Source organism: Myxocyprinus asiaticus, chromosome 1, assembly GCF_019703515.2.
Source record: "Myxocyprinus asiaticus isolate MX2 ecotype Aquarium Trade chromosome 1, UBuf_Myxa_2, whole genome shotgun sequence".
NCBI classification, from domain to species: domain Eukaryota; kingdom Metazoa; phylum Chordata; class Actinopteri; order Cypriniformes; family Catostomidae; genus Myxocyprinus; species Myxocyprinus asiaticus.
Genome location: NC_059344.1, coordinates 17,156,455 through 17,171,424, shown reverse-complemented (window position 1 = coordinate 17,171,424; position 14,970 = coordinate 17,156,455). Strand labels below are relative to the sequence as shown.

Below are 14,970 nucleotides of genomic sequence, written 5' to 3'. Positions count from 1 at the left end.
AGTGGCCTCCATCATCCGTAAATGGAAGAAGTTTGGAACCACCAGGACTCTTCCTAGAGCTGGCCGCCCGGCCAAACTGAGCGATCGGGGGAGAAGGGCCTTAGTCAGGGAGGTGACCAAGAACCCGATGGTCACTCTGACAGAGCTCCAGCATTTCTCTGTGGAGAGAGGAGAACCTTCCAGAAGAACAACCATCTCTGCAGCACTCCACCAATCAGGCCTGTATGGTAGAGTGGCCAGACAGAAGCCACTCCTCAGTAAAAGGCACATGACAGCCCACCTGGAGTTTGCCAGAAGGCACCTGAAGGACTCTCAGACCATGAGAAACAAAGACTCTTTGGCCTGAATGGCAAGCGTCATGTCTGGAGGAAACCAGGCACTGCTCATCACCTGGCCAATACCATCCCTACAGTGAAGCATGGTGGTGGCAGCATCATGCTGTGAGGATGTTTTTCAGTGGCAGGAACTGGGAGACTAGTCAGGATCGAGGGAAAGATGAATGCAGCAATGTATGAATGAATTTTATCCATTTTGGAATAAGGCTGTAACATAACAAAATGTGGAAAAAATGAAGCGCTGTGAATACTTTCCGGATGCACTGTATGCAGCCTACAAATGCGACCTCTGGAGCACACAGCCTTCGAAACGAGACACAACGAGTCCACTCCTCCTTCCAGGGTTGGGGAGTAACGAAATACAAGTAACGGGATTACGTATTTAAAATACAAAATATAAGTATCTATATTCCACTATAGTTACAATTTAAATCATTGGTAATTAGAATACAGTTACATTCAAAAAGTATTTTGATTACTGAAGAGATTACTTTGCATTTTATTGTCATTTGTTTCATTTAATATTTAGTCTTATACATATAAATGAAGCGATCCAAAGTGCATTTGAACAGCGGTGAAACACTTTCTTATGTGTTACATTCATACGAGCAGACAGAGAAGAAAGTTTGAAGTAAGTTTGGAGCAGAAGAAATAGAAATAAACCTTGTGTAAGTTGTCATCTTTACGCTAAGCTAAAATGCTATTTCTAGCCATTTTACATGCACGTTACCAGGCACGATCATATTTTTTTTATCAAGAAAATTCACGTTGGAAAATAATTTCTTTTTTTCTAATAAGATCTTTGATATTAGGGCAAAAATCATATTCTTGATGATAATTTTTGTATTGTTTTCCTGTAAAAATATCTAAAAATCCTTAAAACAAGATCAATTTGATTGATCTTGTTTTAGAAACAACACTGCATAAGATATTTAGGTTTTTCAGAGAATGTATTTTTAACATGTGTATTTTGTCTTACTGTACTGGCAGAGTTTTTATAGTCAAAACAAGTGAAAAAATCTACCAGTGCTGAAGAAGTAATCCAAAGTATTTAGTACTTAGATTTGGTCTTACAGTACTTAATAGTACATTGTATAGAATAGGGAAACATGATTCAGGGAATGTGAAGTTTGTAATCAGGAAGAAACAGTAGAGCATGTTATGATGATACGTCCGATGTATAGTAATGAATGAAAGACAGTGATGTCCCAATGCGCTCACCGTACAATGTGTTTGCTCTTTCAAAGATGGCTGCGCTCCAGGGCAGAGTGGTTACAGGATCTCTTACAACATGTTTGTTTCGACAAACAAGCACAGCGAGCATTTCCACAGTTCCTAACGTAATGACAGGTAACAAGGTCAGTCAAATGTTGTAGTTTATTAGTTGTTTATGTTTCCCCCGGAATATCGCGATTCTCAGTACTGCACAAGACATGACTTTGAGAGATGCTAAATAGATATTGCAGAGCAGTGCTTGTGTGTACTAGTGCATCTTCATGTCTCTGAACATTATGTTTCAGTGGGATGTACCAAGATCGCGTCTTCACACTGTCAGAGGAAGTAAAGGTCCACTGGTTAAGGCCCTGTTTGGGTGTCACAATCATGGACGGTTCCTGCTGGTCAGTGCTGTGGCAGTCAGACACAACAGCTCACAGGTGGGTTGTTCAAAAAGCTCTTTCATATGTTTGAGTTGTGGCAGAGGATTTCTACTGTAATAGTTTGTAGGGATGTGTGTTATGACCAAAATCTTATATCTCAATACGAGTCATTTTAATTCACGGTATCGATATACAGCTCTGGAAAAAATTAAGGGACCAATGCAAAATTATCAGTTTCTCTGGATTTACTATTTATAGGTATGTTCATTTTACTCTTACACATTTTTGTTATATTCTATAAAGTACTGACAACAATTCTAGCCGGGGAGTGCCTTCTTACACAACCTTTCATTTCCGGAAACCATGGCTGATTTAACAGAACTCCGGAAACCATTTCGCTGCAATTAACAGAACTGTTTCCATGTCTAGCCGTAATTTGCTGATGACAGAATGAAGGAAGTGCACCGGGGGAAGCGCATACTTGCATTTGGCCAGCCATACGTGGGCCAGCGTGTCATGGCAACATATATACGCCACTACTGTTGTGTTGTCCGAACGAATCAGAATGTGGTGATTCACAATATCGGAATGAAAAGCTCTCGAAGCTAGAAAGACAGCCAGTAGCTATAGGCGGTTGACATGTCAAGGTGTGGAAAGTCGAGCGTCCATTACCCCACCTGTGTTGGATGCATTTGCGGTCAGCACTTTCTTTCTGAAAACTTGACCAAGCATAACACCTTGTTGGTAAAGGGCTGGCGCTGTCCATGGTGCTAGTGCAGCCAGACAGTGACGAGTTACCGCAATGTACAGGAAAATGAATGACTTCAGTGGTAATGTTTTTTCAGTTTGAACTGAAACAGACACAGAAGAATGGTCTGTACGCCATATTCGTTAATCAATGCAATGTCAAGTGAACGTCTCGGTGATGTACGTAACCTCGGTTCCCTGAGGTGAAGGGAACAAGACATTGTGAATGCCACCTGGTCGTCTAATGGTTAGACGGAGACCTGGAGAGGCCTTCAAGCCACAGTGTCTCGCACCCACTGTGGAGGATCGGTGATGTTCTGGGGGTGCTTCAGCAAGGCTGGAATCAGGCAGATTCATCTATGTGAAGGATGCATGAATCAAGCCACGTACAAGGTTGTCCTGGAAGAAAACTTGCTGCTTTCAGCTCTGACAATGTTTCCCAACTCTGAGGATTGTTTTTTCCAGCTGGACAATGCTCCATGCCACACAGCCAGGTCAATCAAGGTGTGGATGGAGCAGCACCAGATCAAGACCCTGTCATGGCCAGCCGAATCTCCAGATCTGAACCCCATCAAAAACCTCTGGAATGTGATCAAGAGGAAGATGGATGGCCACGAGCAATCAAACAAAGCCGAGCTGCTTGAATTTTTGCGGAAGGAGTGGCATAAAGTCACCCAACAGCAATGAGAGAGACTGGTAGAGAGCATGCCAAGACGCATGAACGCTGTGATTGGAAATCAGGTCTATTCCACCAAATATTGATTTCTGAACTCCTCCTAAGTTAAAACATTAGTATTATGTTGTTTAAAAATGAATATGAACATGTTTTCATTGCATTATTCGAGGTCTGAAAACACACATCTTTTTTGTTTTTTTGACCAGTTGTTGTTTTCTGCAAATAAATGCTCTAAATGACAATATTGTTATTTGGAATTTGGGAGAAATGTTGTCAGTACTTTTATAGAATAAAACAAAAATGTTAATTTTACTCAAACACATACCTATAAATAGTAAATCCAGAGAAACTGATCATTTTGCAGACGTCTCTTAATATTTTCAAGAGCTGTATATGATGATATAGTAAAATATTTCTGGAAAATCAATAAAAATTTGCTTATTTATTAAATAACTATATTGTAATGCTTTTTTATTTTAATCCAGTCAGTAAATTAAATACTTTATGAATGAAAACTACTTCCTCTTTATTTGGAGCATGACAAAAAAAAAAAAAAAGTAAAAAAAAAAACTACATTTGGTTTTAAATCAACCTTACCATAATGCTAAATTTCACATTATGCCAAATTTCAGTCTCACTTGTTGTTGACCAATATTATTATTATTGTTGTTATAAACTTTCCTCAGAAACTTTTAACTTCTCAAAGCAATGCAAAAAAGAAAAGCAATCCAATGAAAATAAACACTTGTTGCAGAGAATATATATTAAAATAAATTATAACACTTCTTGCAAATTTTTTTTTTTTTTTTTTTTTTTTTTTTACGAATTAATGCCCTATTAGTTTGCATCACACTTCATTGATTATTGCATTAAGACTTACATATATAGTGGTTCTTGCTTTAGATTATTATCTCACATACTACTTCTCCTCATTCCTTCATACAAAATTTTGGCAACTTACACTTTCTGCAATGTTTGTCGTAAACGCATGACTTTTATAAGCATCGTGCATCTCCGGATCAGAATGTCATGAGATTTGGGGGTTGGATCATTTGACTCAGGCCAGCGAGCAGCCTTTAAGTATCACCCTAGCGACCATCCAGAGTAAGCAACTCTAGCAACTGCCTAGCAACCACCTAGCAATGCCCTAGCAACCACTCAGAACACCCTGGCAGTTTCCTGGCAACCATTCAAAGCACCCTAGCAACCGTATAGCAACACCCATTTCTCAGCACCAGAACATCGTAGAGACATGAGGGTTGGCTCTTTTGACTCGGGGAAGTGTACTGTGTCCAGTGGTGGGACATTGTGGTGACAAGTTTTGCCACAGCAAGCACCACTCACATTGTCTTCAGAATCCAGTTATATATTTCTCTTTCTTTTCCCCCATTATTCCGAATTAGTACAGACGGGTCATCCGTCTTGTGTTATTTCACTTGTATTGGGTTTTTGTGATATGACAAAGTATTTTGCTTACTTTACAGGCAGCAGAAACAGTTCAGAGTGTGTCCACTCCCAGTGAACCTGTAGATGCTACTGCATCAATCCCAGTCTCCATTCCAAGTCCTAGTGCTGACCCTGCCCTAGCAGTCACAGCACCAATCACAGAGCAGGTGGCTGAGGCTCCTCTTACAGCATTAGATGTCCTACAGGGGGTTGGCGCTGATTCCAGCCTAGCGGAGCTTGGCCTGGGCAGCAGCACACCTGTGGGCTTGATCCAGAATCTGCTTGAGTTTATGCACATTGGCATTGGACTGCCGTGGTGGGGTGCCATTGTTGCAGGTAACACAAATCACGGTGCAATTAGTTAGTAGCTGTTATCAGTGATTTCAAACTCTTTGCTCTCTTAAGAGATTACCTGAGTATCTTAACAGAGAAGTGAACATTATATGACAATGTGACGCCTCAAACGCTGATGATTTAAAAACTTTTTAGCTCAAGTAATACATACGTTTTGACAAAAGAATTAATGTACAGTGAGTGCTTTAATAAAATTATAAGCTTCACATTTCTGCCTTCAGACCCTCCAAAAATTGGCCCCATTCACCTCTATTGTATGTTCCTCACTGTAACCTCGATTTTTGCTTTTTTAAAGAAAAGGAGGTACAAGTCAAACTTTTTTTTTTTGTGGTAATCAACATTATACCACAAGCTGTCGATTGAGCTTGACTTTTATTTGAACCTGGAATATTCCTTTAAATAAATCTCTTTGACTGATTCTGTGTTGTACATTTGTGAGTTCTTCCATATGCTTTTCCATAAAAGGATAATTATCATAGTCTGTATTTTACATTAGTGGTAGAACAGTTTAATGATTAGATTGATTAATTGCCGAGTATTTGGCCATTTTGAGATTACTTGCATTGGCAGAGAGGCCTACTTTTATTTCACTTGTATATTTCACAGTTCTATAATAATTTATATATATGTGTGTGTGTGTGTGTGTGTATGTAAGTGAATTTTGAGTACTGTAGATTACTGTGTAGTTTTAATAACATGGATGGTTTCTTTACTCCTTCTGTTCTCCTCAGGTACCATTATTGCACGGTGTGCTGTGTTCCCGGTCATTGTGAAGGGACAGAGGGAAGCAGCCAAGCTAAACAATGTCCTGCCAGAAATGACCGAACTCACCAACCGCATGAACGAGGCCAAGCAGAGCGGTAACAAGTTTGAATGTAAGTTTCTCATCTCTTTTCTAAATCATATTTTCTCTCCATAATTATTTTCTATCCACTCTACCTTTGTTATATGGTCACTTTTGTATAAATTATCTTCTCTCGTCCATTGCTTCTCTATTCTATCTGCTGTTTGTTGTCTTAATTTGTTTTGCTTATTCTACTCTGAAACTTCTTATCAGCAGCAGCTTATACTGCAGTTTGCAGGACTGTTTGCAGACTGTCCTGTGGTCTAAAAAACACAGGTCTGTGAAATGTTAACGTTTATTGCCATTCTCTAGTTTCAAAGGCGTACACCAACTTGATGATGTTCCAGAAGAAACATGATGTAAACCCTTTACGTGGGTTCCTAGTGCCATTGGTTCAGGTCAGTTACATATTACCTTGATAATGCTTTATGAGCATCAGTTCACTGCGTATGTGTCTAAATAGTTTGATTAATCTGCTGCTGTTTAGTCATCATTTACCTTTTTATCATCTACCTCCTCAGGCTCCAATCTTCATCTCTTTCTTCATTGCCCTGCGTAAGATGGCGTATTTGCCTGTACCCAGTTTGCAGGCTGGCGGCCTCTGGTGGTTCACAGATCTAACAGCATCTGATCCATTTTACATTCTCCCCATTGCTGTGACTGGCACTATGTTTGCTATCCTAGAGGTGAATTATTACCACCTTTTGTCTGCTTTGTCATTTTTAGAAATTGGTTTTGATATATTGGATTTACAGGTGCATCTCAATAAATTAGAATGTCGTGGAAAAGTTCATTTATTTCAGTAATTCAACTCAAATTGTGAAACTCGTGTATTAAATAAATTCAATGCACACAGACTGAAGTAGTTTAAGTCTTTGGTTCTTTTAATTGTGATGATTTTGGCTCACATTTAACAAAAACCCACCAATTCACTATCTCAAAAAATTAGAATATGGTGACATGCCAATCAGCTAATCAACTCAAAACACCTGCAAAGGTTTCCTGAGCCTTCAAAATGGTCTCTCAGTTTGGTTCACTAGGTTACACAATCATGGGGAAGACTGCTGATCTGACAGTTGTCCAGAAGACAATCATTGACACCCTTCACAAGGAGGGTAAGCCACAAACATTCATTGCCAAAGAAGCTGGCTGTTCACAGAATGCTGTATCCAAGCATGTTAACAGAAAGTTGAGTGGAAGGAAAAAGTGTGGAAGAAAAAGATGCACAACCAACCGAGAGAACCGCACCCTTATGAGGATTGTCAAGCAAAATCGATTCAAGAATTTGGGAGAACTTCACAAGGAATGGACTGAGGCTGGAGTCAAGGCATCAAGAGCCACCACACACAGACGTGTCAAGGAATTTGGCTACAGTTGTTGTATTCCTCTTGTTAAGCCACTCCTGAACCACAGACAACGTCAGAGGCGTCTTACCTGGGCTAAGGAGAAGAAGAACTGGACTGTTGCCCAGTGGTCCAAAGTCCTCTTTTCAGATGAGAGCAAGTTTTGTATTTCATTTGGAAACCAAGGTCCTAGAGTCTGGAGGAAGGGTGGAGAAGCTCATAGCCCAAGTTGCTTGAAGTCCAGTGTTAAGTTTCCACAGTCTGTGATGATTTGGGGTGCAATGTCATCTGCTGGTGTTGGTCCATTGTGTTTTTTGAAAACCAAAGTCACTGCACCCGTTTAGCAAGAAATTTTGGAGCACTTCATGCTTCCTTCTGCTGACCAGCTTTTTAAAGATGCTGATTTCATTTTCCAGCAGGATTTGGCACCTGCCCACACTGCCAAAAGCACCAAACGTTGGTTAAATGACCATGGTGTTGGTGTGCTTGACTGGCCAGCAAACTCACCAGACCTGAACCCCATAGAGAATCTATGGGGTATTGTCAAGAGGAAAATGAGAAACAAGAGACCAAAAAATGCAGTTGAGCTGAAGGCCACTTTCAAAGAAACCTGGGCTTCCATACCACCTCAGCAGTGCCACAAACTGATCACCTCCATGCCACACCAAATTGAAGCAGTAATTAAAGCAAAAGGAGCCCCTACCAAGTATTGAGTACATATACAGTAAATGAACATACTTTCCAGAAGGCCAACAATTCACTAAAAATGTTTTTTTTATTGGTCTTATGATGTATTCTAATTTTTTGAGATAGTGAATTGGTGGGTTTTGTTAAATGTGAGCTAAAATCATCACAATTAAAAGGACCAAAGACTTAAACTACTTCAGTCTGTGTGCACTGAATATATTTAATACACGAGTTTCACAATTTGAGTTGAATTACTGAAATAAATGAACTTTTCCACGACATTCTAATTTATTGAGATGCACCTGTAAATGTAACATACATACTGAGTTTAAGTGGAGTTTGGTATTGTTTTTGAGGTAGTACAATGTTTTTTTAATTTTTGTTCACATTGTGTTTTTAGTTGGGAGCCGAGTCTGGTGTGGACAACCCCAACCTGAGGGCCATGAAGACTGTCTTCAGAATCATGCCCTTCGTCATCCTCCCTCTGACAATTAACTTTCCCACGGTTGGCCTCTGTTTCTCACCCTCATTCATCCTCTTTTTCAAAGGAATATTTACATTTAGTGATTTAGCAGATGCTTTTTTTCAAAGCGACTTACAAATGAGACACATAGCATGCAATTTGTCATGCAAAGTTTAACAACATCTGCAGCATAGGACTGCCAAGTTCTCACAGTGGCTGGAGTTGTAAAGATGCTAGCACAGAAGAAAGAGACAGACAAGGATTGTTTTTTGTTTTTGTTTTTTTGCACATTAAGTGCAGTAGTAAGTGCAGTTAGTGTGGGTTGGTTAAGTGCTCATGGAACAGATGTGTTTTTAGCTGGTTCTTGAATGTTGAGAAGGTAACAACAAATTGTGTGGGATGTTCATTCCAACACAGAGAAGCAGAGAAAGTGAACGATTGTGAAATAGACTCTGAGCCTCTTTGTGATGGGACCACCGGGCTTCGCTCGTTCATAGACCGCAGAGAGTGAGTTGGAGCATAGACATGAAGAAGTGAATTTAAGTTCCATTGGCTGTCCTGAAAGCCAGAGTCAAAGACTTGAATTTGATGCAGGCAGCTACAGGTAGCTAGTGGAGTGAAATCAAGAATGGGGTGACATGAGTCTTTTTTGGCTGATTGAAGACCAGATGCACTGCTGCATTCTGGACCCTCTGCAGTGTCTTAATTGTGTTAGCTGGAAGGCCAGCCAACAGAGCATTGCAGTAATCCAGTCTTGAAATGACCAGACCTTGTACAAGGAGCTGTGTAGCATTTTCAGACAGGAAAGGTCTGATTTTCCTGACGTTGTATCCAGGCCGAAATGTCAGAGGCAGGCAGAGATGCGAGCTGAGACAGTAGAGTCATTAGGCTGGAAAGACAGGTATAGCTGTGTATCATCTGCGTAGCAGTGGTAGGAAAAGCCATGTGTCTGAATGACTGGTCCGAGTGATGTTGTGTACATCGAGAAGAGGAGGGGTCCAAGCACTGATTCTTGAGGAACCCCAGTTGTCAGCTGGTGTCTTGGACACCTCTCCTCTCTAGGAGACCTTGAACGATCTGCCAGTGAGATATGACTCAAACCATCCAAGCGCAGTTCCTGTGATGCCCAGGTCAGAGAGGGTGGACAGGAGGATCTTTTGGTTCACTGTGTTGAAGGCAGCAGACAAGTCAAGGAGGATGAGGATGGATGATTTGGAGTTAGCTCTCGCCAGTTGCAGGGTTTCAGCTACTGACAAGAGGGCAGTCTCTGTTGAATGTCCTTTTCTTAAGCCAGACTTATGTCTGTCGAGTAGGTTGTTCTGTGAAAGAAAAGCAGGCAACTGGTTGAATACGACCCTCTCAAGAGTTTTAGACAGGAAGGGTAGAAGAGAGACCAGACTGTAGTTGTCAACTACTGTGGGGTTTGTTGTTTTTTTTAAGCAGTGGGGTTACTTAAGCCTGCTTGAATGTATTGGGAAAGTTTCCAGTTGTGAGAGATGCATTGATAATGTGTGTGAGTGCGGGTAAGATTGATGAAGAGGCAGCTTGCAGAAGATGGGAGGGGATAGGGTCAAGTGGACGGGCTAGGATGGTCAGAAAGAAACACGTTGGAGACCTCAGTCTCGGAGAGAGGAGAGAAAGAGGAAAATAGAGGATGGGATGTTGGACGAGTAGCTGTGGGTGTTGGGTGTAGAGAACTGGTTGTTGATGCTCACTACCTTGTCAGTAAAAAATGTGGCAAAGTCATTAGCAGTCAGAGAAGTAGTAGGATGTGGTGGAGGAGGATAGAGAAGAGATTAGAAAGTTGAAAATAGTTTACAGGAATCTGAAGTGTTACTGATCTTGTTCTGGTAATAATCAATTTTAGCAGCAGAAACTCTAGCAGAAAAAGAGGAGAGAAGTGATTGATACTTATACAGGTCAGCAGGGTCTTTTGACTTGTGCCACTTTCTCTCTGCAGCCCTCAGCTCATTTCGGTGATCACGAAGAGTCTCTGACAGCCAGGGGCTGGAGGGTGTGGCACGTGCTGACCTGGAGGTAAGAGGACAGACACTATCAAGGCAAGAAGTTAATGTTGAGCAAAGAGCATTTGTAGCTTCATTTAAATCATGTGAAGAGAAATGGTTAGTGGAGGGAAGTAGAGGTCTGCAACCTGACCCAGCCCCGACGGGACCCGAGAACCCAACGAGTTTCAGGCCGGGTTCGGGTCCGTTTTTCAAGTAGGACTTTGGGTTCAGGCTTACCGAACTTGTTTCACACACACACTCTCACTCACAGACAAGCGCGAATGGACAAGTTAGGGGCCGTTCACACCGAATGTGTGTGTGCGCATCTGTTCTGTTTTCCCATTGTTTAAACAAATGCTGGACGAATGTCTTTGACATTTGCACCACATCTTGCTTTTTCTTCAGTGTCTCGCACAGGACCAGCATATTTTAAACACCAAGTTAAAAAGAACTTCAAATTTTCAAAAACGTTTGTCGAGACTCCTGTGCTCTGTTTCATTCTTTGCGCTGCGTCTAGATTTTTTTTAGCGCAGTTGTCACAAAGATTCAACAATCTGAATAATTTCAGGCTGCATAGAGGGGACTGTTGCAGTGTTTCATATTATTCCAGTTGTTCTGCACCAGGTGAAGTTTCAGCACATAAATGGTAAGGCTCTAGTGTACTAAGGGGCTGCTGTGCCTTGTTAAAACAGTGTATGTTTACTGTTTCAGTACTGTTACGAATTTTCAGGTTCGGGCTTAAAATCTGACAGTACCGTTTGGGCCAGGTAGGGTCGGGTTGGGTTCAGGTTTCATTTTAAGGCCCGTGCAGACCTCTAGAGCGAAGGAATGCAGAGAATATGCAAGAGAAGCGAGTGGGTGAGAGAGAGCGAAGGTTGCGACAGAAGGAGACCATAGGTGGAGTAAGATGTAAAGAAGGGATAGTAACAGAAAACTGGATGAAGAAATGGTCAGAGATATGTAGAGGGGTAACAAAGGGATTATTGGAGATACAATTATGTGTAAGTATGAGATCTAGTTTCCCTGCTCTATGAGTTGCAGGGATGTGCAGTCTTGTAAGGTCAAATGAGGTCAGAAGAGCTAGAAAGTCAGCTGCTTGAGGTTTTTCCAGGTGGATGTTAAAGTACCCAAGGACCACCAGCGGAGTGCCGTCCTCAGGGAATGAGGACAGCAATACATCTAGCTGTTCAACAAAGTTGCCAAGTTGACCTGGGGGGCGATAGATGACCAAAAAGTGGATTTTAGCAGGATTTGTGGCAGTAATGGCATGATATTCAAAAGTTGTGTTATTGCAGAGAGAAGAGAGCGGAGTGAATTTCCATGAGTTTGAAATGAGCAAAGCAGTTCCTCCACCCCACCCAGTCAGACGAGGGGTGTGGGTGAAAGTGAAGTCAGTTGAGAGAGCTGAGGGAGTTGCAGTGTTTTCTCTGCAGATCCATGTCTCGGTCAGAGCCAAAACATTTAGTTTTGACTGACTGGCAAAGGTTGGAATGAAGTCAGCTTTGTTGACAGCTGACTGGCAGTTCCACAGTCCAGCAGAGATGGAGAGGGTCTGTGGAGAGGCAGTGTTAAGTGACCTAAGGTGCTCTGGAGTGCGTAGTCTACAGCGTGTGCGTGTACATTTTCGTCTACATGAAACAACAGGAATGTACTGAAAACACATAGTACGAGTAGAATAAAGAATAACTATGAGGAAAAAGAGAGAGGGGGCAAAACTTAGTGTGGTGGCTGGCTTCTTGTCGGTGTCCTTGCTCGGTGGACTCGCGCAGGTAGACTCGCAGGTCTTAACCCAAGATAGGTCTTCACATGAAGAGGGCTGCACACAAGGGCTGCTACTACAGTTTTCTCACTACTTAAGTACTAATTGCTGTACAGCTGAGTCCAGCCCACAAATTAGCAACTCAAAGTCAAAAAGTGTCAAAAGCCTGAAATTGAAGCAGGATTGCCATTAAAAAGCTCACTATTTCACCCAAAAATGAAAATTCTTTAGTCATTATTTACTCAATCTCATGTTGGTCCAAACCCATATGCTGTTATATTTTTTTCTGTAGAACTTAAAGGAGAATTTTTAAGGTCTATGCTTTTTTTTTTTTTTTTCTTCTAATTTTCAAACTGCCTCCCAATGGCCAATGCTGGAACTATAGTCGCGCACCGTATTCTTTCACTTATTGTACTACTTTGAATGGATATGGCGTAAAAGATACAGCGCCTACAATTTTTGGAAATATTTGAATAATAATGACATTAATGCAAATTAATTAATAAAAACATACCCTAAACCTAAACGTAACTGTATTTAGAGCATTCTTTAACTTACTTCTTTGCAAAAGTAGTATCTCACTATCCAGAGATCAAAAGGGATGTGACATCGAAGGTACTGCACGGGTGATTTTTGGGGTGAATGAAACCTTCATTCTTAGGTAGCACCATAAAAGCCATATTCCAGGCCTTTTGAAGACATTCAATAACTTTGATTAAAGAACAGACCGAAATTTAGGTCGTTGTTCACCAAAAACCATCTCCTTTGTTGTAGCTCTCAAATCTCGTTTTATCATACCGCATATTTGGAGTGGGGTATGACACTCAGTGACGTAAACTGGCATGGCATGTCAGCGCATCCATATAAACCATTTCCGTTAAGTATTTCAGCCTTTAGCTGAACTACAGCATTGTGTTTATGACAGGATCAGTCTTTTCTTGACATGCAGTAATGATTTCCATCAGAGTAACTCTGGCTGTGTGTTTTCCAGGCTGTGTTTACCTACTGGATGACCTCTAACCTCTTCTCGCTGGGTCAGGTGGCCCTACTGAGGCACCCGGCAGTGAGACAGAAGTTCCACATCCCAGAACGCATCACGCATCCACCGTCAGCCCTACCTAAGAATGAAGGTTTCATCGAAAGTATCAAGAAAGGTGTGGATGAATTTGAAGGGACCTTTTTCTCTTTCTTTCACCTTCTTTTTGGCTTCTCTTCCTGTTATGCCTGTTTTGTGCTTCCTGTGTGTAATGTTTCTCTGGGTGTGTTTACCTCAGGATGGAAGAATGCCCAGTTGGCTCAGCAGCTGGAGGAGAGAGAAAGGAGAATTAAAGAACATCTTGACATGGCAGCCAAAGGTGAGGTTCCACTCTGTAGCTCTTTTGTAGCTATATTGTTTAGTACAAATGGAGCCTGGCATGTTTTTTGATTTTTATGATTTTTCATATATCCTCTCTTTCCAAGGTCCCCTGAGGCAGACCTTTACCCCCAACCCCCTGCAGCAGTCAACAGCACCAATGTCAACAGGGAAAACAAGTAGTCTTAAGCAAGGTGAGAAGAAGAGGCCCTGGGAAGAGACAATCGGCTAAAAGCTCAATGGAGAACTGTGCGCTTGCTTTGTACATGGATGTATTGAGACAGACTAAGGAATGTGTGCTAGAGTGTGTATTGGAAAAGGTGTCATGTTGTGTGCTCTTAACATTAAAGAGCAATCTTATTGCCTTCCCGCTCCCTCCAGTCTTTTAGGCAAAGGCCTACAAACGAACCTCCGTCTTTTATTACACAGCGCTCTGAAATACTTGATTCTGACTGGTCAGTCGTAGCATTCTGCAGTCAAATATTTTAGTATAATGATCGCTATAGTGTATTATTGACTGTTGTCCCAAGCAACCATCACTCTTTGCTCTTTTCTCATATAATTTAATAAAAACTCATATCAATAATTTATTCCAAGTGCTGTTTAATAAGCATGATAATGTACAGTCAGCTGAAACATTGTGTTTCAGGATGATCACCCTGTCAGTGTTATTTTTTTTGATAATGATGGTTTAATTTAACATTCAATTATCTTATACTTATTTGTCAAAGTACATAAATACTGTACACTCACAGACTAAATGTTAACACCAACATTATAACAGTTTGTTTATATGTCCCAAAAACAGCAATTGCATTGGTCTTTTATATCACAAATCCACAGTAACACTGCTTTTGTCATTTCAGCATGAATATGAAAACATTGAAAATACTGCTTGATATTCTGATGTGAATCTGTAAATTATTAGAAAAAACATTGTAGTGACTATTCCTGTTTTCAAAATGTAAAACAAACCCATTTTGTATTCGACTTTCAATGTACAGGCATCTTAATGTGTATTCAAATAACATCTTTGACAGTATCACCAAAAAATGTGTCCATATTAAAAAAAGATCACATTTCCTGAACAAGTAGTTTTACAGTTGTTTCAAAGAAATGGTACAAATGGCATAAATAATTCCTATTTTATCAGTGCTATCATTTCATCAGCTTACCAAGTCCTGTAACAACTCAAAGATAGTTTCCTCTAAAAGGAATAGCTCACCCCAAAAATTCATAATTTACTCTCATGCAGACACCCTTCTGCAGAACACAAATGAAGATTTTTAGAAGAATATTTCAGCTCTGTAGGTCCATACAATGCAAGTGAATGGTGGCCAGAACTTTGAAGCTCCATA

At 40.9% G+C, this 14,970-nt stretch overlaps 1 protein-coding gene and 1 pseudogene across 2 annotated transcripts; one reads left to right on the top strand and one right to left on the bottom strand.

Moving 5' to 3' along the window:
- Nucleotides 1-13,239, bottom strand: part of LOC127453466 (caspase a-like) — a 140,075-nt pseudogene extending 126,836 nt beyond the window's left edge.
- LOC127452498 (mitochondrial inner membrane protein OXA1L-like) lies at nt 1,567-14,970 on the top strand. Of its 2 annotated transcripts, XM_051718005.1 has the most exons (10): nt 1,567-1,693; nt 1,856-1,990; nt 4,841-5,138; nt 5,888-6,031; nt 6,313-6,398; nt 6,522-6,686; nt 8,431-8,535; nt 13,250-13,412; nt 13,533-13,613; nt 13,720-14,970. In XM_051718005.1, the coding sequence occupies exons 1-10, from the start codon at nt 1,583-1,585 to the stop codon at nt 13,842-13,844; spliced, it is 1,413 nt and encodes a 470-aa protein (XP_051573965.1). In that variant the 5' UTR covers nt 1,567-1,582; the 3' UTR covers nt 13,845-14,970. The 2 variants fall into 2 exon arrangements, with proteins under 2 accessions (XP_051573965.1, XP_051574048.1); XM_051718088.1 differs by lacking the exons at nt 13,533-13,613; nt 13,720-14,970 and adding an exon at nt 10,454-10,530 and having other exon boundaries at nt 13,250-13,406.